We start from the raw sequence: 26187 nt of genomic DNA on the forward strand, positions 1-26187 counted from the left end.
GCTGGGCGGCCCAGCCCCCGATCCTCCCTCCGCCGGCCGCCGAGCCAATGGCTTCTCCCCGCCCGCCCCTCGCTCACCGCCGCCTCTTGCCTTGCAGCCCCGCAGCGCCCCACCGCCGGCCCGCGGCCCTCGGAGCCCCAAGGAGACCTGGCCCCGGCGCCCCGCACCAGCCGCCGCTAGCCTCCTCCGGCAGCAGCAGCAGCCCAGGATCGTCGCCCTCGCCGCCGCAGCTTCTGGTTCCTGGCGGAGGCCGCCCCCTGTGGGTATCTCCTCCTCCTCCTCCTCCTCCTCCTCCTGCTGCTGCTCTGCAGCCCATGGACCTTCCCGGTGTCTCCCAGGCGGCCGCCCTCCCATTAAAACGGGGCCTCCAGAAGCTCCTCCCGTGTTCTGTTTTTCCTTCTGGCCGGCAGATCCGTGCCCTCCGCTGTAGTCGCAAGGAATGGAGGCTTCGATGCCCCAAAGGGGCGGCTGAGCACCCCACGCAGCCCTCTCCCCACTTTGGGGATCTCCCCGGAGCCGGTGTCCAGAGGCATTTGCTGCCCCCAACTAAAGCCTCTTGCAGATTTCCCCCAGTGTACAGAGTCGTCCGACACACAAGTCAAGGTGCCTTTGCTGCTTCTCCCAAGGAATCCTGGGTGCTCCGGTTTGGGAAGGGTGCTGGGAGCTCTGTGTTCCCAGCACCCTCTCCAAACAGCAGTTTTCTCAGTTTCTGGGAGGAATCCTTCTGCATCCCAAATAATTCCTTGGACTGGTCGGGCTCCAAGCTGCTGCTCCCAGTGCCCATTTCCACACTCCAAATGGCTTCTCCACAGAGCAGGAAGCAGGAATGTTTCTCTGCGGTTGCCGCTTCTAAGCTGTAAGCTCCTTGGGGGCACGGCCTGGATTTTCAAAACATTTCAGACTCTTACCATACTATGGGCCATGTACAATACTAGGTAGCTGTGCCCTGGTGGCAGTTCAGCCTTGTGAATAAGCCCACAAAAGTTACGAGCTTTCTAAATAAACACATTCTGGCTTGCTGGGGTGTAGCAGAGGAGGGATTGAGACCTGCATTTCTCTGCTGTGTTTCTGTGCAGGGGGCAGAGGGAGGCTTTCATCCATTAGCAGCCCACGTGGTTCCTTTGCTGGGCACAAAGGAGGGCTGAGTGCCGGCCTTGCCCCTCTTCGATTGCCACACTCCTTTGCCCACATACAGTTCCTTTTCACTTCTGTCTGCCGGGCAAGTTCTTAAATACAGAGTTATGCTAATCCCTTTGGGGGCTAAAGGAGCAGGGGGTTCTGTGTGTCCGTTGGCATAATTCCCTCTGTATCCTGGGGACCAGGGGTATAACAGACTTGGGCACAAAGGGTGCTGGCTGGCGGAATGTGGTTGGCATTAGATATGTGATCAGACGAAACCTTATGTGCTTAGGTAGCCCAAGGGTGTCCTCTGGCCACAGCTCCTGTCACTCCTGAGCTCGCTGCCTGAGGCTGCTGGGGGTTGGAGTCTGCAGCAGGTTCTCCACCCCGATTCAGCCCTTCATGCACAGTGCTCTGTTCTGACTGTTAAACTTGGAGTGAGTTGATGGGAGGGGGCAAACGAGAGCATAAGGTCACCAATGGTGCAGGTAGCCTAATGAAGCTGTCCCCGCTCCCTGCCCAACACAGGCTTGCCTGTGTCTTAAGTTGAATAATCACCTAGCTGCCCGAGCAGGTGTCTTGCGCAACCAAGCAGAGCTATTGAGGTTGCCTGGAGATCTGTAGTGGAACTCCTACTCTGTTCTGCTACAACCAGGCTTCAAGAGCAGGCAAGTTCAAAGGGGAGCCCAGGCTGGCAGCCATGCTGAGTCATTTTCTTTTGGATGCTGTTTGGACAGCAAAAGCGGGCTCCCTGGGCTGCCCCCTTGAGGGACTCCTGCTCCCTCTCAGACTGAGCCTAGTGTCATACAGGCAAGGCAGATGCAGACAGCCCACCCGCCTGCCCTCGTGCCCTGCAGTGCACACTCATGCCTTGCAGTGTGCCCACAGTCCGGCTGGTGTTCCTGGAGCGTGGCTTAAAACGACCAAAAGCTCTCAAGGCTCCAAGAGAACTTTTCCCGTGTGCCTCCAGATTGGGTTGGCCCCAGCCCAGGACTCCATAGAAAGGATTCCGTGGAGAAGATGGTATCTTGGTGATGCCTTAACAATAGGGAAAGGAGTCAGGGTTGGCGTGGCACACAGGGCTCTGCAGCTCCTGCTCCAGCAGAATTCGGCAGCAGAGAGCGAATGGGCAGGAAGCGCATCCCCAAGGGAGATGGCCTGGGGAGGGCTGGCTGGCGCCTCTTGATCTGAACCACTTCATTGTGCCCAACAGCCACCCTCTTGGTGGCTCATCCTGACTTGTGCACAAATAGCCAGCCTACAGGCAGCGGGGTTTGCGGCCCAGAAGCTATAACTAGGGTGTCCCCTCCCTTTTGTGCTCGTTGCCCTATTGGTCATGAATGACCCTCCTGCCCTCCAGATGTGCCGGCAGCCATCTTGGCTGGGGCTGATGGGAGCTGGAGTGCGGTGCCATCCAAAGGACCAGAGTTTAGCTACCTTAGTCTGCAGTGTCTGGGCAAATAAATGCTCCTGTGGGTTTTGTGGTGTTCCCTGTCTGCCTGCTTTGCCAGGCTGGCCCAGAGGGCTGCGCATGAAGAGCTCTTCCGGTCTGGACTAGTGGCTGTGCGAACAGGGCATTTTGTGACAGCGTTTCCTTCTGTCTCCTCCAGTGCAAATGGTGAGAAATGGCCCATGAGAACCACGGCAGCTCTGGGGAAGAGGCTGCTCTGATGAGCCACTCGCCCAGCACCTCCCACCAGAACCAGCCCAGCTCCCCCAAACCTGTCCGGCAGGTCCAGGATTTGCCAGGTACTTGCTTTGTTTTTGAGTTAATTCTCATTCGCTGTTTACAATAAAACATTATAAAAAACACCAGTTACATATCCATATAAAGAGATTCCTTCAGATCTTGGGACTTCCACCCACCCCTTCCCTGGAGTCCCATTTTGATCATATAACGCTTCATCTTCTCCAAACTTTCTTATATCAATCCATATTTTCCATGATAATTGTTACGCTACAAGTGAAATCAAAATCCTGTCCATGTTTCCATCTGTTTACAGTGGCCTCTGATTTGCCAGGTTCTTGTTGGCTGTTAGGAGAGCCCCGCATGGCACAGGGTTGGGGAGGGGGGGCAGAAAGCAGGAAGGAAGCTGCATATGGGTGCCCAGCCCCCTCTCCCCCAAGCTTTTCTGACCCATGGCTCTAGGGATGCAGCCTGTGCTGGATGGGGTAGCACTCCCCGCGAGGACACAAGTTTGCCGCTTGGACGTGCTCCAGGATTGAGCCCTCAGGTCTGTGCTGCAGCTAGGAGTGGATGTGCACAGTTGAAGCCAGGCTGCCAGCTGCCCTTGTTCCTTGAGGTGCCTGATTTGGCCACCGTGAGACACGCCTTTGTGGCGTCCCTTTTGGATTGCTATAACACGCTCCATGTGGGGCTGCCTTTGAAAAGGGCTCAGAAACTTCCAACCGGCTCAAAGAGCTGCAAGCAGATTGCTGGCCAGGGCTGGTTATAGGGAGCAGACGACTCCCTTGCTAGAGCAGAACCATGGGCCTGTTTCCAGGCACAATTCAAAGTGCTCCTTATGACCTGTCAAGCCCTGCATGGCTGAGAGACTTTATGCTCCCATATGAACCTGCCTGGGACTCAGGATCTTCAGGAGAGGCCGCTTCTCTCAGTTCCCCCTGGGTGGGGACACGGGAGGGGGCCTTCTCCATGGCGACTGAGCCAAGATTCTGGGACTCCCTCCCTGGAGAAGCCAGACCAGCCTCCTCTTTGCTGTCCTTCTGCTGGGAGGTGAAGACCTCCTTGTTCCAAAAGGCTTTGGGGGACTGCCTGCTTTTTAATGAAAGGCCTGGTGCCATGCTGTTTTTATCGCAATTATTTCATGCGCGTATATAGTTCTATTAACATTTAATTGTTTTTTATTTATTGCTTTTTTGGTTTTTAGCGATTCTTGTTTTTTTAACTGTAAGCAGCCTTGAGTCCCGGGGTATAAATGAATATCTAACAAATAGTGATAACAGCTCTTCTTCTGCTGTCCTTCAGATGAGCTGGTGCAGGCCGGCTGGGAGAAGTGCTGGAGCAAGCGGGAGAGCCGCCCCTACTACTTCAACCGCTTCACCAACCAGTCGCTCTGGGAGATGCCGCTTTTGGGGCAGCACGACGTCATTGTGAGTTGGCTGTTGAGCAGGCGGAGAGGGGAGTCCGCAGCCAGCGGGAGGCCTGGCCGCCTGGAGGGTTTCGAGAAAGGAGAGCTGCCTGCATTGGGGGGGTGTGGAGGGCTCCTGGTGGCCTAACTCTTCTCTTTCTGGGCTTTCTAGTCTGACCCTCTGGGCCTGAACGCCACCCCGATGCCTGCAGAAGGGGCAGTTGGCGATGCGGCTGCTGCAGCTACTGCTGCTGCTGCTGCTGCCGCCGCCGCCGCCGCTGCTGCCGCCACTTCTGAAAACAAGATGCGAAAGCGGAAACTCTCTGAGGAGGTTCAGCCCAGCGGCAACAGCGTGAAGAAGCCCAAGGTAGGCCTGGTGGGCACCAAAGGCTCCCCAGGTGTGGGAGGAGTTTGCCTTTGGGGATTCAGTACAGAGGCTTAAAGCAGATTCCCACTTGGCCAGACTTCTCTTCAGAAATCCATCACCGGGCAGAGTCCACAAGGGCCTCCAGTAACACACAGCCTATAAAGGAAAAGGGCATCATCCAGTCTGTTGATACTCCCGGCAGCCCCCTCCTGACACCCCAGGACCTTCCCTCATGCAACCTTTCAAGTCCATGGAAACACTCACTCAACCCAAGCTTTTTCGCTGTACATGCAGAGCCCTCCTTGCATCTTATCTGGAGCTGTTTTTCATGCTTCTAACACTCTGCCTTAGGCTCCTCCTAAACCGGTTCCTGCCAGTTTTGTGGCCAGACCGTACTTCTGCCTCCTGATAATGGGTTTGGCAGAATTTCCACACCAGTCAAACTGAAGCTTGAACGGCGTTTCTCCCCTAGGTGGCAGGCAGGGCTGCTTCTGTTTCTTGCAGAAACTTCTGAAGAAACTTTCTTGCAGAAACTTGCAGAGCCTTTCAGAGCAGAGGGAACCAGGCCAAATGGGTGTGGCATGTTCCCCGGAAACTGGGGCTGGCTGGCTGGCTGTTCAACTTCTTGGCAGGAAGCAGCTGTCTGCAGACACGTCTCCCTGTGGGTTGAAGTCGTCAGGGGCATGAGCACCTCCTCTTCTTAATATTTATTGGTATCCAAATTGGCCGGGTGCCTTTCTGCTCCCTTATTGTCCTGCCCTTATCTTATTCCTTGTGGGAGGAACCAAGAGATCTCTGGTAGCAATTTTGATTCAGTTCCGTCCCTTGCAATAAGAGGAGAGATGGGTGTTGCCCTGGCCAGCCTGGCCTTGGCACTGCGCCCTCTCCCAAGGTGACCTGGCGTTTCTCACTTTCAGGTGGATGTCCCGGCAAACGCCCCTACTCAGCCAACACCCAACTCCTCCAACGCCCCTGGGGCGGCTCTGCTGAAGATGTTTGGTGTCTCTCCTGAAGACAAGCAGGCGGCTCTTTTGCGACCCACCGAGTGAGTCGCGTCCGCCTGCTCTGCCCCCGGAGGGGACTGGTGTGGAGGTGGGCTCTGGGCAAGGGACTTGGGTGCTGCTGAGCCCCACCCACAGCGACCAGGCAGTTCACAACCTGTTGTTCTCCCCCCCGCCCCCCCCGCAGAGTGTACTGGGACTTGGACATCCAGACCAACGCCGTGATCAAGCAGAGGGCGCCCTCGGAGGTGCTGAGCCCCCACCCAGAAGTGGAGCTTCTCCGGTCCCAGCTGATGCTGAAGCTGCGCCAGCATTATCGGGAGCTCTGCCAGCAGCGAGAGGGTGAGTTCTGCCTGCAAGCTTCCCGCCCCCTTTTCCCTAGACGCCTGCCTCGTGCTGGGCGCTTCTTCCCAGAGCCCACAGCCTGCCTCCCTCCCTTCCCCAGGGATTGAACCTCCGCGGGAATCCTTCAACCGCTGGATGCTGGAGCGGAAAGTGGTGGACAGAGGGACGGATCCTTTGCTGCCGAGCAACTGTGAACCGGTCGTGTCTCCTTCCATGTTCAGAGAAATCATGAATGACATTCCCATCAGGTACTGCTGGCAGGTGGTGCTCCTAAGGTGGGAGGGAGAAGGAGGGTCCCTGGGAGTCTCCTCCAAATTCTTTGTTACGCAGAGGCCAGTTGCTGAAAATCGAAGGAGGGGAGAGTTGCTGTTTTGCTCAGCTCCTGCCTCTGGGCTGCTGGGCCAGGCGGGCCCTTGGCCTGATCCAGTCAGCTCTCCTTAGGGCATTTGTGCTCAGGGGTTCCCTATCCCTGTCTTCGCAGCAGTGTCTCTCTGGGGTTGGACTTCGATGGACTCTCCTTCCTCGGAGGTCTTCATGGAGAGGTTGGGTGGCCCCTGCCTGGGATTCTTTAGCTGTTGTTCCTGCATTGCAGGGGGTTGGGCTAGATGACCCTCGGGGTCCCTTCCAACTTTACCATTCTGTGATTCCACCTTCTTACGTATCCTGCAGATTGTCCCGCATCAAATTCCGGGAGGAAGCCAAGCGGCTGCTCTTCAAATACGCTGAGGCTGCAAAGAGGCTCATTGAGTCCAGGTGGGAACTTTGGCATTTCTGTCCTTGTTGTCATTAGGAGAGTATGAAGCTGAACAGGGTCTGGCGGGCTTGCAAAAATCAGTGCAAAATGGGCGAGGCTGTGTGTGTGTGTGAAGGAAAGCAAGCAGCATGATTAAAAGGAAGGAGAGTCAGGCACTCACCAGAAACTGTGCGGTGGAGGAAGGTCGCAAGGAAAAGGGAAGTAGCCAAAAGGCGGAGCACTGAGAGGGAGAGAGCAGGATGTGTTTAAAGCTGTTGCTGAGTCCTTGTTCAGTTTTAAAGGCGGGGAGAAGAGCTAGGTGCTCTGTTGGCCACGGGTTCAGCCATGTTGCCCTCTGTGTGCTGCAGGAGTGCCTCCCCAGACAGCAGGAAGGTGGTGAAGTGGAATGTGGAGGACACCTTCAGCTGGCTGCGACGGGACCACTCCGCCTCAAAGGAAGACTACATGGTCAGTTGCATTTTGTAGGGGCAGAGCGTGTCCCCCTGTCTGCACCTGGGGGCGCTCCAGCATGTGTAACAGCCCTCCCTCCCCCCCCCAGGACCGCCTGGAGCACCTGCGTAAGCAGTGTGGGCCCCACGTGTCGGCGGCAGCCAAGGACTCTGTGGAGGGCATTTGCAGTAAGATCTACCACATCTCTCTGGAGTACGTCAAGCGCATTCGTGAGAAGCACCTGGCCATCCTCAAGGAGCACAACATCTCTGGTAGGCGCAAGCAAGAGGAAACGTGAGCCCGGGTGGTGTTGTCGTCAAGAGCTTTGGATTCAAATCCTGTACTTGGCCCTGGGAAACTCACCGGGAGAGCCATGTGTGCCTCCTTCCTCTCCTTGGTGGGATAAACAATAACAGCAAATCCGTCCTAAATCAATCAGCCGCTTGCCCTGGCTGAGGCTGCAGACTCCCGGCAGCTTTTTGTGTTGGGGAGAACTGGGTCAGGGGCACTTGGACTGGGATGGGAGCTGCCCCTTGCCCTGCTTCCGCCAGCCGGCGTGGGCGTGGCCTGGGTGTCCCTGACTCCTCCCCTCAACCTGCAGCGGAGGCAGAGACTCCAGAGGTGCAGGACCGGCTCGTCTACTGCTACCCGGTGAGGCTGGCCGCCCCTTCCCCCCCGCTGCCAAACGTGGAGATCCACGTGGAGAACAACGTGGTGTGCGTCCGCTACAAGGGAGAGATGGTGAAAGTCAGCCGCAGCTACTTCAGCAAGCTGGTAGGTGGCAGCAGGGAGAGGAGAGTGAGACGGGGGGGGGGCAGGGTCAGGGTCAGGGTCAGGCCACCCACACCCCTTGCACCCCGGCATCACCTTCTCCCCCTCTGCTCTTCCTCAGTGGCTGCTTTATCGGTACAGCTGCATCGACGACTCGGCCTTTGAGCGCTTCCTGCCGAGAGTGTGGTGCCTCCTCCGCAGATATCAGGTATGCCCTGCCCTGCTGAGCTTGGGCTGATGGGGGCAGGTGGGGGGCTGTCTCTCCAGGCTGGTGGGCCAGGTGTCCCCTCAGTCGGCTGAGGAGCTTCCCTGGGCAGATGCCTGTGACCCTGGCGAGACCACCGGGCCCTGGGCTCTTGCGGGGCTTAGGGGCTCGGAGCAGGTGGCTCGGGGTTTCACTTTAAGGGCGATCCAGTAATGAACACTCTCCTTTGCTCTCCCCCCAGATGATGTTTGGCACCGGGCTCTACGAGGGGACCGGCCTGCAGGGGGCGCTCCCGGTGCACATCTTCGAAGCCCTGCACAAGCTCTTTGGCGTGAGTTTTGAGTGCTTTGCCTCCCCCTTGAACTGCTACTTCAAGCAGTACTGCTCGGCCTTTCTGGACACAGACGGCTATTTCGGCTCGAGGGGGTGAGTGCCAGAAGGGGGCTGGCGGGAGCCCAAAGAGGCTTGGGGTGCCCTAAGGGGGAGAGGAGGAGGAGGAGGAGGAAGGACAGATGGGGGCCCCTGCCTGCTGTGTTAGACTGAGGTCGCCCGTGGCTTTGGTTGTGGGTTCGGGGGTTGGGTATACCTTCCCCCAAGTTCTTTCTGCCTCCCCTTCCCTCATGGGCCCTGCTGCATCTTTCTCCTTCAGTCCCTGCCTGGATTTCTTCCCCATCAGTGGCTCGTTTGAGGCAAACCCTCCATTCTGTGAGGAGCTGATGGATGCCATGGTGTCCCACTTTGAGGTATGCTCCCCTCTCCCCCCTTGGGGGTGTTGCTTTGCTACAAGGTCACATCGCCTCCCTGGTCCATCCTTCTTGCTTCACTGTCGGGTGGGGTCTTCCTTTCTCCCCCTGCCCTGCCCCACACATCTGGAGCGCCACTCGCCCCTTGCCCACGAGGCTGAGGGTGCTTGTTCTTCTCCACTGCCTTAGAAGCTGCTGGAGGCCTCCAATGAGCCCCTGTCCTTCATCGTCTTCATCCCAGAGTGGCGGGATCCTCCCACGCCGGCCCTCACGCGCATGGAGCAGAGCCGGTTCAAGCGCCACCAGCTCATCCTGCCCGCCTTCGACCACGAGTATCGCAGCGGCTCCCAGCATGTCTGCAAAAAGTAAGCTGAGAATCCCAAGCCTGCCCCTTCTTTCTCCCCTGCCCCCGTCACCCAGATGCGGTGAGCGATCAGAGAACAAAAAGGAATGCAATCTCTTTAGCAGAAGAAATGCAAGCCGGCAGTAGAGGATCTGAAAAGAATTCCAGGAGCGCATTGCTAAAAACGTAGAAGACCAGCAACAAAACAAACCTTTAAATACCTTAGTAGCAGGAGGCTCGTCAAGGAGGCGGTTTAGACCTTTGGAAGAAAGGCCATTGAAGGGGGCAGAAGTAGGTTGCAGAGAAGCGTTTTTTGCACCTGTCTTCTCTGCCGAATCTGCAGGCCCGACTCCTGCGCCTGAGCCTAACCTTCACAGCAAGGGAGTCGTGAGGCAGGATCTGGATGGTGGCAGAGAGTTATAGAATCATAGAATCATAGAATTGGAAGAGACCACAAGGGCCATCGAGTCCAACCCCCTGCCAAGCAGGAAACACCATCAGAGCACTCCTGACATATGGTTGTCAAGCCTCTGCTTAAAGACCTCCAAAGAAGGAGACTCCACCACACTCCTTGGCAGCAAATTCCACTGTCGAACAGCTCTTACTGTCAGGAAGTTCCTCCTAATGTTTAGGTGGAATCTTCTTTCTTGTAGTTTGGAACCATTGCTCCGTGTCCACTTCTCTGGAGCAGCAGAAAACAACCTTTCTCCCTCCTCTATGTGACATCCTTTTATATATTTGAACATGGCTATCATATCACCCCTTAACCTCCTCTTCTCCAGGCTAAACATGCCCAGCTCCCTTAGCCGTTCCTCATAAGGCATCGTTTCCAGGCCTTTGACCATTTTGGTTGCCCTCCTCTGGACACGTTCCAGTTTGTCAGTGTCCTTCTTGAACTGTGGTGCCCAGAACTGGACACAGTACTCCAGGTGAGGTCTGACCAGAGCAGAATACAGTGGCACTATTACTTCCCTTGATCTAGATGCTATACTCCTATTGAGTTCTTACCTCAAGTGTGAAATCGCTGCTCTTCTAACAACTATGTAACTTGTCCCCTAAGATTGGCCTCTGTGGCCGAGGACTAATGAGTTACCAATGCCACACCTTTTTTAAAGGGGTTGCAAAGAGGGGGAATCTGGTAAATTAGGGGCTAGTTAGCTTTACATCTGTTCTGGAGAATCTGGTGGAAAGCGTTAAAGGTAGAATTGCCAAGCATACAGAAGAACAAGCCTGGCTGAAGAAGAATGAGCAGGGCTTCTCCAAGGCAAGGCTTCTCTCACTAACCTATTGGAATCGTTCAAAACTGTCAACAGGCCTCTAAATAGAGGCGATCCAGTTGGCACAGTGTACTTGCACTTTGAGGAAGCTTTTGACAAAGTGCCTCTTTGCTAATAGCAATTATTATTATTATTATTATTATTATTATTATTATTATTATTATTATTATTTTACTTATACCCTGCCCATCTGGCTGGGTTTCCCCAGCCACTCTGGGCGGCTCCCAACAGAATTACAAGCACAATAAAACATCATACATTTAAAAAACTTCCCTAAACAGGGCTTAGAAGTCATGGAATACCAGGCAAAGTGAGCTCGTGGATCAGGAACCCGTTAACCCACAGAAAGCGGAGAGCAGGGGATTTTGAGTACCCTTCCAAGCTTCGGGCTATTATAGCAAATATGGGCTCTTTTCAGGGGTGCTTCACCCAGCACTGCTTCTCTTCCCTGAGGTGAAGGCGGTGGCCACTGACAGAAGGAGGAGCCCCCTGTCTGGCCTGGCCATCTCTCCTCCAGCCTTGTCACCTGAGATCCCTTTCACAGCAGGTTTCAGGGACTGAACTGGATGTTCTCCATGCAAAACGGAAGCTGCATCTCCCATCCAGCTCTGTGCCCCTGTTCAGTTGCTGCATTGTGTCCCAGGGTGGTCCCCCGTCTCCTCCGAGGGGCAGCTTTGACCGCCTGTCTTCTGTTCCAGGGAGGAGATGTACTACAAAGCTGTGCACAACACCGCTGTCCTCTTCCTGCAAAACAACTCCGGCTTCGCCAAGTGGGAGCCCAACGCCGAGAGACTGCAGGAGCTCGTCACGGCCTATAAGCACTCGGGGCGGACCCTGGCTTCGTCTGCCTCCTCCTCCTCCTCCTCGTCTTCCTCTTCAGCTTCCGAGAAGGAGCGAGAGACAGTTCAGGACCAGAGCACCAGCCGGGAGACCACCCCGAACTAGCGCACTCCTGGCTGGGCTGACGGGCAGCGGCGGTGGGAGAGGACTCTGCTCCCAAGGGAGAGGGAGGGGGCTGGCCCCACAGTGCTGGAGGTGGGGATCAGCTCCTCCGCAACGTCTGCCTTCCTCTCCAGCCCCTCAGGCCCTTCCTCCTCCCTCCCTGGGGGGCGTTCCCCTGCCCCTGTATGCTCCACGCAGCGGCAGGACCGGCTCCTGGCCTCCTTGAGGTGTGCTGGGCGAGGAGGTGCCTGCCGCCCACGTCGTAGCTCCCCCACGGATCCTACGGGGCAGGTGGGACGGACAGCGGGGTGAGGGTCTGGCTGCCCGGCCTGCCGTGTTGGAGGCCAAGGGGTGGCCCAGTGCTGCAGCCGGATGTGGGCAGTCTTCCACGAGGGGAAAGAAGCACGAACAGAGGGAAGCTGGCGGCGCCGTGCCCTGCGGTGTCCTTTGCGCTGCTCCAGCCGTGTGTCTATACTGTAAATACCTGTCCGTGTGGCGACTCCGCGCGCCGAAAGGCCATGCCGCCTCCTCCCCTCTCTTCCTCCCCAGCTGTACCAGTTGCGTGTTTTCACCGAAGCTGTTTACTGTAACCTCTGGGGCAAGGCCGCCCCCCTTTGTGTGTGTACAGAGGTCTTGGCTGCCATTTTTTTAGTCATCGCAGTTTTTATCCGAGGCTCCGGGCTTCCTTGGAGACCAGCAGAGGGGTTTTGTGTTTTTTAAAGGATTTTAATTTAACAGTGCTAACCATTTTATTACTTTTATCAAAAGAGCAAAGGAAAAGTCTATTTTTGATTTTGTTTCCCAGTTCTTAGGAACATTAAAACCAGCATTACGGTGCCCCCCAGGCCTTGGCTGCTTTTCCTATGTTAGGTTGAGTTCGGGAAAGTCAGCTCACAAGGTGCTGATCCTGTAGAGTTGAAACCACGGGAAGCTTGGAAGAGGGAAAGGTGTCTCTTGTGCCTGCTAGATGAGAGGACAGGCTGTGTGTTTGTGTGCGTAAAAGGGGGGGTACCTCTTGTTCTTCCTGCTCCTCCTGCTCAGCTGACGTGCGGGAATTGCTTTGATGCTGTGGAAAAGACAAGGGTGTGTGGATGTTGGTGTAACCAACACTAACATCCTAAGTGGCTTGATACACAACATCTCTTTCGGTCCAGAGACCAGCATCTCTTTCACATGCAAAGGTTGTTCATGTCTCCTCCTCAGCTCAGCTTCTGCACCATCAGCTGCACCCAGCAGCAATAAGTTTGGGAAGGTTTTGTTCTGTGTTTTGCTTGAACCATTGAAACCTGTTAGTGGGCAGCCCCTCAAGCCCTGCTTGGCGATGGCTAGACGGAAGACTTGTTGACTGCAAACATAATCCAGGCCTGCAATGATTTTGAGAGCAAATGTCAAGCTCTGGGCTTTGTGACTGTCTTGAGCAGTCGGGTGCTTCCCTCTGAAGGCATGCCCTGGCTCTTGGCGAGCTTTTGCAAGGCGGCCAATTCTTCTTTTCAGCCAGCTGCTCCCCGGATATGAAAGAACCCTGTCTCTCCCCCCACCCCAAGTGCTGGAAATAGCATCCTGGCTGCCCCAGAAGTGCTTCAGGGCAGGGGGAATTTAAAGCCTCCCCTCCCACCCCTGTCACTTTTGTGTAGCCATAGTATCATAGAATCGTGGAGTTGGGTCTCTGAGGGTCATCTAGCCCAACCCCCTGCAATGCAGGAATCTCAACTAAAGCATCAAGACAGATGGCCATCCAACTTCTGCTTTATTTTTATTTTTCTTAATAGTTTTTATTAAACTTTACATTTTTATATTCAACACAATCATCATTATTACAAAAAACCATATGCAAATCCCAGTCTCCCCCAACCCCTGACTTCCCTCAACTTCCTCTTCTGGTTCTCTAAATATTTGTTTCTTCTGCTTATTTTGTTCTACCTTAATTTGTAATCTTTTAGCTAAATATTATTGCATTCACATCATTTTTATACCGTATTTCCCAAGTTACATCTTACGCTTTATTATTTTCCCAATTATTGCCTCTTAACTTTTATGCTAGTTTTCTTAATTGTGAGTGCTTAGTCAAACCCTGCTAGTGAGTCTACTTCTTTACAGTGTTTCTGTAGGTACATCATAAATGGTTCCCAATCTTTTTTAAAACCTCTATTGTCTTTGTCTATTGTTTTCTAGTAAGCTTCGCCATTTCAGCATAATCCGTCGGTTTTACTTGCCATTCTTCTTTCGTTGGTATCTTGTCGTCTTTCCATTTTGGGGCTAGTAATATCCTAGCTGTTGTTGTAGCGTATGTGAATGGTTTCTTCCACTCTTTTGGCAAGTCTTGACCCATAATGCCTAGCAAGAAAGCTTCTGGTCTTTTAACAAAAGTTACCTTAAACATTTTTTTCATTTCATTGTAAATCGTTTCCCAATAGCTTTTGATTACAAGTCCACCACATGTGATAAAACGCGCCTTCCTTCTCTTTACACTTCCAACACTTACTGGAGCTTGTTCTATACATTTTTGCCATTTTTACAGGAGTAATATACCATCTATACATCATTTTCATGTAATTCTCTTTAAGAGCTATACAATCAGTGAATTTTAACTTCAATTTCCATACTTTCCCCCAATCTTCCATTTGTAAGTTATGTACTAAATCTTGAGCCCATTTATTCATTGCACAGTTAACCTCTTCATCTTTGGTTTCCCACTCTAACAGTAGACTATACATCTTCTTCAATGTTTTTGTGTTATCATCTATAATTTCTCTTTGAAATCTGGATAAAGTATAGCCAAACCCTTGCTTACTATCTTCTTTAAATATCTAATTTAATTGATAATACTGCAGACAATCATTTACATATTCTTGAATATCCTCAAGCTCTTCCAATTTTAATTTCCCTTCTGTTTCTATTAAAATATCTCTATATGGAGGCCATTTTTCTTTCCTGCTTACTTTCCTTATTGATGTTGCTTCCATTGGTCACCCCCACCACGAGGTCTTCTATTCCGATAGATCTTTATATCTTCCCCAACCTTTAAAAGTGATCTCCTAACTATATGATTATAAAATCCTTCATGTACTTCCCCTTTGTCATACCACAAATACGCATGCCATCCAACTTCAGCTTTAAAACCTCCAAGGAAGGATCACCATCCGAAGGAGTCCATTCCACTGTCCAGCAGCTCTTACTGTCAGAAAGTTCTTCCTGATGTTGAGTCGGAATCTCCTTTCTTGTAAGTTGAAGCCAGTGGTTCATGTCCTCCCCTCCGGAGCAGAAGAGAAGAAGCTTGCTCCATATGTGGGATGCTGGGGAGGTTGTGAAAAGGAGCCACAAGGTCTTCTGAAGATACGGGAAGTACCATATTTTTCGCTCTATAACATGCACCTGACCATAACACGCACGTAGTTTTTAGAGGAGGAAAACAAGAAAAAAAATATTCTAAACGAAACAGTGGATGTATGATTTTTGTGGTTCATGCTGTGGCCACAGACATGTGATCTGACAGTGAGTTTGGAGTAGCCCAATGCAAAAATCCTGAGGATCCATGTGGATCCATGCTTTGTAACCACGTTTTTGCACCACTGCGGCCCCAGGCAACAGTGGGTGCGTGATTTTTTTGGTGCAAGATGTAGCCATGGACATGCTATGTGATCTGATGGTGAATTTGGGGTGACCCAGTGCAAAAATCCTGAGGATCCATGTGGATCCGTGCTTTGTAACCACGTTTTAAGTGGGGAGGGAAGGAAAAGCACTCAGGGGACAAGGAGCATGCGTGGGGTGGGTGGAGAAGGATGCTGCTAATAATGCAGAAGAGGGGTATAAGGAGAGAAGGCTCCTCTCCTCTCCCACTTTGCTCCTTTAAAGCAAGCAGGCTCTGCTTTTCTCCCTCCTCCCGGCTCATCCCCGGCTTAGCAAGCTGAAAAACTTTGCTGCTATTTAGCGAGCTGAGTGGGGAGGAGAGAGGGACAGAGAGCCTGCACTCGTGTAAGCGGCTCCTCTCCTCTCCCGCTTTGCTCCTTTAAAGAAGCAGGGTCTCTGTCCCACTCTCCTCCCCACTCAGCGGCTCTTCTCCCGCTTTGCTTTTTCAAAGCGAGCCACGGAGGAGGGAAGGAAGGGGAACCATGGATCCTCTGCTCACGACTGCAGCAGATCCCCCCGCCACCCGTAGGCATTCCCTCCATAACACGCACAGACATTTCCCCTTACTTTCTAGGAGGAAAAAAGTGAGTGTTATGGTGCAAAAAATACGGTAATTTCCTGTTGAGTTTATGGCGGTGGTGCTTCCTCTGTGTGGCAGCCTTTAAGATACTTGAAGGTGAACCTCATGCCTCTCAGTGTCTTCTAGGCTAAACATGCCCACCTCCCTCAACTGTTCCTTATCAAGCATACTTTCCAGACCCCTTTACCATCTTGCTTGCCCTCCTCTGCACACATTCCAGCTTCTCAATATCCTTGTTAAATTGTGCTGCCCTGAAGTGGGTCCCTTCCAGCTCTTAACCATTCTAAGAGGACAGCTCTTAACTCTGAGGACGGGGGCCTGACAAGGGCAGAATGGTTAAGTGCAGTCCAAGGCGACTATGGGGTTGCGGCGCTCGTCTCACTTTCAGGCCAAGGGAGCCGGCGTTAGTCCACAGACAGGTTTCTGGGTCATGTGGCCAGCAGAACTAAACTGCTTCTGGTGCAACGGGAAACCAGAAACGCTGTTTAGCTTCCCGCCAGAGCGGTACCTATTTATCTACTTGCGCTGGTATGATTTCAAACAGAGCAGTCCAGACCACTTCTAGCGCAACCTTGGTCTGCCCAGCTGTGCCTTCATGTGGAATCTCACTGAATTGCTTATTGCATCATTTCTCACGATGGTCTGGGCTTATTCTGACTTCATGAGAACCTGCGCGGGGGGGGGGGGGGGAGAGAGAGTCTGACCAAAGGCCGTGTCTGATGGGCCTGAGCCCAGCTTCTGCATCCCCTGTGCCACCCTTGCCTCTTCCCCTAGGATTGATTGAGGCCACCCAAGGGTCATCTAGCCCAACCCCTTGGAATGCAGGCGTCACAGCTGAAGAAACGCCATCAGGTGGCCCCCCAACCTCTGCTGAGAAACCTCCAAGGAAGGAGAATCCACCGGCTTCTGAGGGAGTCGGTTTCACTATGGGGAGGAGCACGGAGTGTGTCTGAAGTGTAATTCGGTATAAATCGAGTAAATAAAAAGCAAGGGTCGCCATCCAGTTTTGTTTGGTGTGGAGGTTGCAGGCCACATAGGAAAAAATAATTTTGTTTTCTTACATCGCCTATATTTCAGAAATAATTTTATCTAAGGTGTAAACCGAATGCAACCATGATTGTGCATATGTGTGGCCTAATTCCACAGGCTGCAGAAATGTAAGTTCATGTGCATCTCTGCTTCCATTTTATTTTAAAGCAGGTTACTAGTCCTTAGTATGCCTGCAGAAACATGTCAGATGGGTGGTGAAACCTGCGGGAGCTTCAGAAGCCAGAGAAGTGCCTGAATAATACTGGGGGTGGTAGAGTGAGTAGTGCAGCATCCTTCCTCCATGACTAACCAAAGTATACCAAATGCCAGAAACTGGAATAAATTATGGAAAATAAGAAATGACGCAAGCGGGAAATGACGCAAGTGCAGAATTCGTTTGTTTTGCGAAGGGTCCTCGCAGCCCTCCATGAAACATCAATGGGTTTGCTGCTGCACATGGAGGATGGAGAGGTAGGCAGTGTCTGCCTTCACAGGGTTGCTGCCTTGCTCCCTGGTCAGTGGGCAAGCAAGTGACCTCAAGACCTGCCTCTGGCCCATTTTCACTGAGAAAGCTAATGGTGGTTGGCTGACAGTTGTTCTATCCTTCTCTGGAGGCCCAGAAGCACCTCGTCATCTTTGCTATGTCTCTCTGGCAAATTCCTCGAGTATGTGAAGGACTCCCTCTTGTCTAGCCTGAGTTGCCATCTTCCCAATTTCATTTGAGCAAAACTCCCTGAACCCACCCTTCCTTAATTTTATATCTCTCGGGCACTTCTGGACAGATTTGCTCCCACAAGTCTGTAGTGGAGAAGTTCCTGGCTTGTTGGTTTGGTTATTTATTCTCCATTTACCGTATTTTTCACTCCATAAGACACACTTTTTTCCTCCTAAAAAGTAAGGGGGAAATGTCTGTGCATCTTATGGAGCAAATGCGTGGTCCCTGGAGGCGAATTGCCCAGGGGCAAAAAGCAGATCGTGCTTTCTTTTTCTTTTTTTTAGAAAGCAGGAAGGGGGTGTTGAAAGGAAGCAGCTGATCAGCAAGTGATCAGGAGGGAGATAAGGGACACTAGCGATAAAGGAGGCTGCCTGAGAGGGAGGAGGTAAATGCCCATGGATCAGGATTTCAGCATTGGGTCACCCCAAATTCACCATCAGATCACATAGCATGTCCATGGCTACAGCCTACACCACAAAAATCACACATCCACTGTTTCGTGGGCCCCAATGGCGCAAAAATGTGGTTACAAAGCACGGATCCACATGGATCCTCAGGATTTTTGCATTGGGTTACCCCAAACTCACAGTCAAATCACATGTCAGTGGCCACAGCTTGAACCACAAAAATCATACATCCACTGCTGTTTCGTTCAGAATATTTTTTTTCTTGTTTTCCTCTTCTAAAAACTAGGTGCGTCTTATGGTCAGGTGCGTCTTATGGAGCGAAAAATACGGTATTTTCTGCTTCCCTTCCAAGGTTCCTTGCATGCTTCCTCACTCCAGTTTCCTTTCCTCATGACAACCCTGCGAGGAGGGGTGGCCCGTCCTGTTGGCTACTGGAGGTGAAACAAATGTGCTGCCCCTTGCCCCCCCTTCCGCCACTGGTGGAATGCCCCCCTGCATTTGGCAAGAGCTGGGGTGCCGCCTCTTGCACTTCTGCCGCCTGAGACCGGTGCTTCACCCTGCCTAATCGGTGGGCCGGCTCTGCTGTGAGACTGGTGGGGACAGGGCCAAGGTCACCCAAGTGAGGACTTGTAACTCTGGTCTTCCTGACCCAACACATCCTGACTGCTACTTCCCACTAACTCTCAAGACCAAATCGCCCACATATCTCTATTTTGATTTACTCTGTGTGTGCTTGTAGGTACAGACAAATAGATTGTGGCACCTATTGTACAGTGGTACCTCGGGTTACATATGCTTCAGGATACAGACTCCGCTAACCCAGAAATAGTACCTCGGGTTAAGAACTTTGCTTCAGGAGAACAGAAATCGCGCAGTGGCAGCAGGAGACCCCATTAGCTAAAGCAGTGCTTCAGGTTAAGAACAGTTTCAGGTTAAGAACGGACCTCTGGAACGAATTAAGTATGTAACCAGAGGTACCGCTGTACCTCGAAACCAATGGATGTAAGTTGCCATGACTATTGGCTTCAATAGGTTGAGGGTGCACTCAGAAAGAGGTCTGATAGGAAGCAAGTCCTGTTGAATTCAATGGGGCCTAATCTCAGGTAAGTAGCATGTGGCTTGCAACCTTAGATGCTCCCTTTAATTGGCGAGGCCAAGACTGAGGTTAGAGAGGGGAGGTGCAATCTTGAATAATAATGAGAGAAGGTGCTGGGGTTTTTTTGGGGGAGTATTTTCTCTGGCGTCTTCAGGCGTCCTCTTCCACCAACCAACCCCTTTCAGTGGGTCTCCCACCTTTCCTCTGAGGCGCACAGGAGGGCGCCCGTGGCTCGCTCCCCCGACCTGCAATATTTTCTGCACCAGCCGACCAGGTAGGGCAGAGAGGCAGTGAGTGGCCCAAGGCCCCCCAGGAGCACAACGGCGGGCAGCGCCACCATGGCACCATTGTCACCACGGCGAAGCGGGGCAGCGCCCTGCGAAGGATGCGCAAGGCAGCGGCAGTCTGCGTCGCCTCTCCCCTCCCCAAGCAACTTGGGGGCCTCTGGGGGAAAGGATGGGGTGCGCTGGGTCGGCGGGACCCCCAGCTGTGCTGCTGAGTGGGGGGGGCCTTGATCCCCGCATATCCGCGGAGCTGGGGGTGGAATCAGGCCGTACATCCGGGGTGGGGGAAGCGGGGAGGGCGCCTGAGCCTGACCAGCCATCAACATCCTCTCCATCTCCTCCGCCTCCTCCTGCATCCCGGCTCTGTTGCCATGGCAACGGCCAGGCGGTGGCTGCCGGCGGCCCGCGCGAGCGTCTGCCCGGGGCTGCAGCAGGAGCCGGAGCCGGAGCGGGCAGCGCCTCTCTGGGAGGCCGGCGGGACACCCCCGGGCGGGACGACCCCCGCCCGCCCCTCCGCGCACCAGGTAGGGAGAGGGATGGGTTACCTTGAGCTCTGGGGAAGGAGGGGGGCGAGGAAGGACTCCACCCGGTGCTGCCTGGGGCCCGGCCAGGCTCTCCCAGCAGCGGTACCGACGGGGGGGGGCGCGATCTGGGCGAGGGGGTGCCCGAAGCCAGCAGCTGGGCAAGGCAGGAGAGAATCCCCCCTCCCCAACCCCGGGAGGAAGGGCCGCAAGCTTCTCACACGGTTGCATGGATGGTGGTTTTTTTGTGTGTGGGGGGGTCCTCTGTCCTCTGTGACCCTCCCTGAGCTCGCTGGCTGGGGCTGAGGATGGGAGCTGGAGCCCAGGCACATCTGGAGGGCCACAGGTGCCCCCCCCGTTCTTGGCATCAGGTGAGGCGCTCTGCTTCTCAGCCAGCCTGCGCGCAATTGCGCGCGTGTGCCCAGAGGCCAGATGCGTCCCGCTCAGCAGCCCAGCCAAGACGGGGGGACGGGGGGGGGGCTCTGGCCATTGCTGGACGCCCAGCCGGAGGAGGCCGTGGGGCTCAGCACCCTTTCCAAGGGGGTTAGGCGGATTCAGGGAGGAGGAGGAGGAAGACGAGAGGGCTCTCGATGGCGCCTCGCCAGGATGGCTCTGCCTTGCCTCCCCAGTGGAGGCCGGAATACCAGTTGCTGGAAGCCACAGGAGGGGAGAATGGGGCTCTTGCATTGGAATCCATCTAGTTGGCCCCAGTGAGAAGAGGGCTGGGGACTAGATGGGCCCCCGCTTTGGCCTGATCCTGCAGGCTCTTCTTATGGCCTCCTGAGACAGCGCCCTGGTGCCCAGGCAGGAGCCTGGATGTGACCCAGCCAAACCAGCGATGGGAAGGCCCAGCAGTAGAGACAAACCGGGGAAATGAATAATATATTTCCACTTCAGAATATGCATACCTTCCCAGAGTTTCTTCAAGGGGAGAAAAGGGACATTTTCCTTCTTATTTATTTATTGTAGTGTATTGACACCCCACCTTTCACTCCAAGGAGGTCAAGGTGACGCACAGCTCCCCCCCCCGCCTCCTAGTCTAATCCCCCCAACAACCCTCTGAGGTAGGTTAGGCTGAGGCAGCGACTGGCCCCCAAGGTCACCCAGTGAGCTTCATTTCCGAATGGGAGATTTGAACCCTGATCTTAGTCTGACACTGTAACTATTATTATTATTTTTTTAAAGAATATCTTATGCTGCCATTTCCTCCATTTTTTAAAAAAGCAGTGTTTTGATATAATAATGCTGCAAAATTCCTAGACCTAAGGGTTAATGGTAACCATCTGAGACCTGCCAAGTCTTACAGGGGTGCAGGCAGCAGCTGCTTTATCCTGTGCAGTCTAGTGTAGTATTGTAGACACAGGCTGGCAGCAGCATTCCAGGCAGAGGGCATCCCCACGCCTGCCTGTGGATGCCAGGACCACCAGGGGCTGAGCCTGTGCCCTTCTGCATGCACAGCAACCAGCAGGCGTCATTTTATACTTTTATGGAACCTCCAAGCCTAGAGACAGTCTACCTGCATCTCACGAGGGGAAAAGGCAGGGAATCTCATCTGGATTCTTAGGGTGAGAGCAGGTTGCTGGATGAGCCCTGACCCACCGGAGCTCTTCTAACCTTCTTGTGTTGTGCTCTCTCTGCCCCCCACGCAGCCAGGCTCCCCTCCTCCAAGGCCGCCATGTCCCCTGGCAAGGCCAAAGCGGTGGCCCCCCAGCCGCTGGTCTTCGCAGCCCACGAGATGGAGTGCAAGATCTGCTACGAGCGATTTGATGGCCGCAGCCGCCGCCCCAAACTGCTGAGCTGCCGCCATCGCGTCTGCGCCCGCTGCCTGCGCAAGATGGTGGAGGTGGGCGAGCCGCCCGGGACCCTCAGCTGCCCCTTCTGCCGCCAGGAGATGCCCCTGCCGCCAGACAGGGACGTGGGGCGCCTGCAGGACGACGGGCAGGTCCTGGCTTTGCTCAGCTGCCGCGAGAGGGCCCGGAAGCAAGGAGGGGGCGCCAGGGCCGGGGGGGCGGCTCCCTCCCCGGAGGTGCTGCTGTGCCCCAGCGTCCTGGAGCCCTTTGCAGAGGGCGGGCACAGCTCCTCCTCAGACTGCCTGGTCATCACCCTCCTGGAGGTGCCCGAGGACATGGCGGCCCCCGAGGGGGTGGGGGTCCTGGACGTCATGCGCCTCTACCGCCCGCCCAGCCTGACCTCGCTGCCCTGCTACGGCCCCCTGGGCAAGTGCCAGCCCTGCGCCACGTGGCGCGCCTTCCCGCGCTTCCTGGTGGGCGTCCTCTGCCTGGTCTACTTCAGCTCTCTGCCCTTTGGCATCTACCTCCTGCTGGTGGAGCGTCTCAACCTGGGCATCGTCCTGGTGAGTCTTGTGCCCTCCACCCTCATCCTCTGCGTCTTCTACAGCCTCTGCCAGTGCTTCTGCCACGAGATCTTCGACTTGCCTTCTTGAGTCGGGCAGTGGGGGAGATCCGGAGGGCAGGGGCCAATGCCAGGTCTCCCGGAGCCTCCTGCCAGCACCCAAGAGACAACTCGCCCTCCTTGTCCTCCCCGAATCTCGTGCCATCCCAACCGCCCTTCCTGGAAGCAGATTTCAGCAGCATTGCCCTCCTCTCCCTGCAACGGCCTGGTTGCGGTCCGGTCGCCAACCGAACCAAGGGCAGTGCCAGCCTCGGAAGAGAGCCCTCCCGTGTTTCAGAGCTGGAAAGGCGATGATGTGCTTCTTCAGACATGGACAATGGACTCTTAGGATGGCGAAGGACTGGCCAAGCGTTCGTGAGAACTGTGTAGCAACCTGGCTGTCCGAGAAATTTATTTGTCTCCAAAGATATTTGCAAAGGCAAGAATGCCATAATTTCACACATAGATGTTTGTTTGTCAGAGATCTCGGTCCACAAATCATAAGATCTTCAAATCCGATTCATTCTGACAAAATTAGGAGTTCTCAAGTACAACCACATTGAGGCAGCCGGATGATTTATAGCTGGCAGGTTGTTCGAATTTATTGCTCACCGGCCCCCTTCAGGAAGGAGCAGACAGTTCTGTGGAGGAGGAAGAGGAGGGAGGGGCCTTTCAGGCGCTGTTGGCCACACGGCTAAGTAGAACCTCCATGTGCCAGGGCAGTGTTCCTGTCAACAGCAGTTGGAAGAAGCCCATTGCCTCCCTGCCTCGCCCTTTCAGCTTCCTGAGCACGCTTTGAGGACTCTGAGCTGGAGGGGGGGTGTCTTTGTCTCTGCTGCTCTTTTGGGAAACAGATTCTGCCCTGTTGAGAAGCTGCCTCGTTGGTGGGGACCCTGGGGGGGAACCCCCTCTGCCACGTGTCTCTGGTGGAACTGGGAATGGCAGGGGGACAGGATGCGGCCCCCACCCCAATGAGCAACTGGGCCTGGGGGTGACGTGGGAACAGCCAACAGTCTTCTGCTGGCCCCTGCATCTTATATATTTATTTTATTTTATTTCTTGCCTTTAGGGACCACGTTTTTCCTCCAAGGGGGTCAAGGGGGCATATATGGTTCCCACCCCACCCCCATTGTCACTTAATCCCCAGAGCAACCCTGTGAGGTAGGCCAGGCTGAGAGGAAGTGCGACTGGCCCCCAAGGTCACCCTGTGGGCTTCAGGGCTGGAGTGGGGATTTGAACTCTGGTCTCTTCCGGATTCTCGTCCGGCACTCGAACCACTGCACCACGTTGGCTCATCGCATGTCCTACTGTGGCAACCTGCCAGCCCCTTGACGTAGAATCCTAGACTTGTATGGTTGGAAGGCACCTAAAAGGTCCACTAGTCCAACCCCTTGCACATGGGCAATTTCCCCAGAGGGGAGAGCACCCCACACCCAGTGGGTCCAGGGAGACTGGTGACCTCTTACAAACAGGGGAGGAGGTCATTTCAAAAGCCAGAGAGACTCCCTGCAAGTTCTGCAGAGCATCCTTAGCAACCTGCGGGCTCAAGGGGCAAGCCTGAAGGGGCAAAAGGGGAAAGGGTGTCCCACCTAGGGGAGTCAGACCCCTGGCCTTCATCACATCCTCCTCCCCCTGAGTGCTCAGTGCCAAGTCCTGGTCTGCTCCTTTCGTGACACTCACCAAAGGGTTAAAGGAAAAGCTGCTTATTTTGGTTTGCAAGTCCCGGTGCCTGGTGAAAACTGGCAGAACAGCACCTCCTGTTGTCTGTGTCCTCCATTGGTTCAGAAATAAATGAAATAAAACGAAACTTGCCAGTATTGTAATGCCATTCTGCAAATCTATGGCGCAACCGCATGAGGAGTGAAAGTGTGCAGTTCCGTTTGCTCACCTCAAAAGCACTGGGAAAGGTTTGGGAAAAGTCTGCCCAAATTATCAAGGGGGTGGAGAGACTCTCCTATGAGGGGCGGTGTTTGGGGCTTTAAAAGGCGAGTGAGAGATACACGTTTCTACAATGATGCCTTGCAGGGGGAAAGTGGATGGAGAAAAGTTTGGGGACATAAGAAAGGAAGTGCTTCTTCCCAGAGTTAAATGGGGATTGCCAGGGCAACGGAGGGAGATTTAGGGAGCTGATATCCTGTTGGAGAGTAGGCTTTCAGGGGTCAGCAAACTTTTTCAGCAGGGGGCCGGTCCACTGTCCCTCAGACCATCATAGAATCATAGAATCATAGAGTTGGAAGAGACCACAAGGGCCATCGAGTCCAACCCCCTGCCAAGCAGGAAACACCATCAGAGCACTCCTGACATATGGTTGTCAAGCCTCTGCTTAAAGACCTCCAAAGAAGGAGACTCCACCACACTCCTTGGCAGCAAATTCCACTGTCGATCAGCTCTTACTGTCAGGAAGTTCTTCCTAATGTTTAGGTGGAATCTTCTTTCTTGTAGTTTGGATCCATTGCTCCGTGTCCGCTTCTCTGGAGAAGCAGAAAACAACCTTTCTCCCTCCTCTATGTGACATCCTTTTATATATTTGAACATGGCTATCATGTCACCCCTTAACCTCCTCTTCTCCAGGCTAAACATGCCCAGCTCCCTTAGCCGTTCCTCATAAGGCATCGTTTCCAGGCCTTTGACCATTTTGGTTGCCCTCCTCTGGACACGTTCCAGTTTGTCAGTGTCCTTCTTGAACTGTGGTGCCCAGAACTGGACACAGTACTCCAGGTGAGGTCTGACCAGAGCAGAATACAGTGGCACCATGTGGGGGGCCAGACTATATTTTGGAGAAGAAAAAAAATGAACCAATTCCTATGCCCCACAAATAACCCAGAGATGCATTTTAAATAAAAGCACATATTCTACTCATGTAAAAGCACGCTGATTCCCGGACCGTCTGTGGGCTGGATTTAGAAGATGATTGGGCCGGATCCAGCCCCCGGGCCTTAGTTTGTCTACCCATGGCTTAGAGGAACCTGGAGCTGCCATGACCCTTCCATCCAACAGAGGTCATGCAGAGCTGGTTTTCTTTTTCCCCAGGGATGTTTGCAAATTTTCACTTCCTCCCTCTTGGTTTAACCTCACAAGCTGCTCTATGTAGGGCACTTTTTAGCACCAACACAAACTGTCAAAACAGATCCCCTCCATCGTCACACCTCAGGATGAAAAAGTGTGCAACTCATTCCTCTAAATCTGCACCTCTTCCATTAATCTGCCGGAAACCGAGCCTGATGAGGAACGGTTGAAGGAGCTGGGCGTGTTTAGCCTGGAGATGAGGAGACTGAGAGGAGATCTGAGAGCCACCTTCAAATATCTCAAGGTCTGTCCTATGGAAGATGGAGCAGGCTTGGTCCCAAACTAATAGAATCCAAATTGCAACAAAAGAGATTGCATCAGAACATGAGGAATAACTTTCCGACAGTGCAAGTTGTTCAGCAGTGGAATGGACTCTCTTGGAAGGTGGTGGGTTCTCCTTGTTGCAGGTTTATAAGTAGAGTTTGGCCAGTCATCTCTCAAGGTTCCTTGAGCTGTCATTCCTGCATTGCAGGGGTTGGACTAGTTGACCCTTGGGATCCCCCCTATTTCTGTAATTCTAGGATTGTAGACTTCGTTGTAAACATAATCTGCCCTCATTCCCTTCTGGGGGACACAAGAGTCCATGTAGAGTCCTTTGTAGGTTCTGCATCGGTTGGAGAAAATAACAGAGGCCAACCAGAGAATATTAAGAAGCAAAGCAGCTCGTAAGCCTGATCTTTATTGAACTGTTGCAACAGGGTGCTCCCCTCTCACACAGGAGAAGGAGGAGGACCCAGAACCTAGGTGTGCCTGCCCTTATATAGACATTTTAAATTCCCTGCCCTGGAGCTCAAGACCACCCCTCCATACATCATACATACATCACAGAAGGGGTGTAACCCAAGAGCACTGTCCACAAACATCATACCTTCATCACAGAAAAGGTGGTCTACAACAGAAATTTGAGTGTTGTTGTTTTTCCTGTCTAACGTCTTATCTGATTGCCTTTCCTGGTAGTCTGTCACCCTTTGAGATGGTGATTTCCCAATTCCCGAGACAATGGGAAGGTTCCCTGACCCCCTCCCTCCTTGCAGGGAAAACATTTGGTCAGTTTGGGAGTCAAAATGGTTTCAGGTCGGTCTT

The 26187-nt window shown here is 53.6% G+C and overlaps 2 protein-coding genes across 4 annotated transcripts; both read left to right on the forward strand.

Moving 5' to 3' along the window:
- The first annotated feature begins 122 nt into the window (after nucleotides 1–122).
- On the forward strand, nucleotides 123–12231 carry PCIF1 (phosphorylated CTD interacting factor 1). Of its 2 annotated transcripts, none has more exons than XM_083618600.1 (16): nucleotides 123–259; nucleotides 2730–2868; nucleotides 4109–4233; nucleotides 4384–4578; nucleotides 5496–5623; nucleotides 5767–5921; nucleotides 6025–6172; nucleotides 6594–6677; nucleotides 7026–7125; nucleotides 7217–7379; nucleotides 7709–7881; nucleotides 8000–8086; nucleotides 8325–8509; nucleotides 8733–8826; nucleotides 9016–9191; nucleotides 11145–12231. In XM_083618600.1, exons 2-16 carry the CDS (start codon nucleotides 2745–2747, stop codon nucleotides 11389–11391), a joined length of 2184 nt encoding a protein of 727 aa, XP_083474726.1. In that variant the 5' UTR covers nucleotides 123–259; nucleotides 2730–2744; the 3' UTR covers nucleotides 11392–12231. The 2 variants fall into 2 exon arrangements, with proteins under 2 accessions (XP_083474726.1, XP_083474727.1); XM_083618601.1 differs by having other exon boundaries at nucleotides 187–603.
- Nucleotides 12232–18729: 6498 nt separating this feature from the next.
- LOC310765242 (E3 ubiquitin-protein ligase RNF182-like) lies at nucleotides 18730–23845 on the forward strand. 2 transcript variants are annotated; one of them, XM_083620018.1, is made up of 2 exons: nucleotides 18730–18849; nucleotides 21297–23845. In XM_083620018.1, the coding sequence occupies exon 2, from the start codon at nucleotides 21323–21325 to the stop codon at nucleotides 22088–22090; it is 768 nt and encodes a 255-aa protein (XP_083476144.1). In that variant the 5' UTR covers nucleotides 18730–18849; nucleotides 21297–21322; the 3' UTR covers nucleotides 22091–23845. The 2 variants fall into 2 exon arrangements, with proteins under 2 accessions (XP_083476144.1, XP_083476143.1); XM_083620017.1 differs by lacking the exon at nucleotides 18730–18849 and adding an exon at nucleotides 18923–19650.
- The last annotated feature ends 2342 nt before the right edge of the window (nucleotides 23846–26187 follow it).

This window comes from Podarcis filfolensis (genome assembly GCF_964270895.1).
Source record: "Podarcis filfolensis genome assembly, chromosome: 6".
Taxonomy (NCBI): Eukaryota; Metazoa; Chordata; class Lepidosauria; order Squamata; family Lacertidae; genus Podarcis; species Podarcis filfolensis.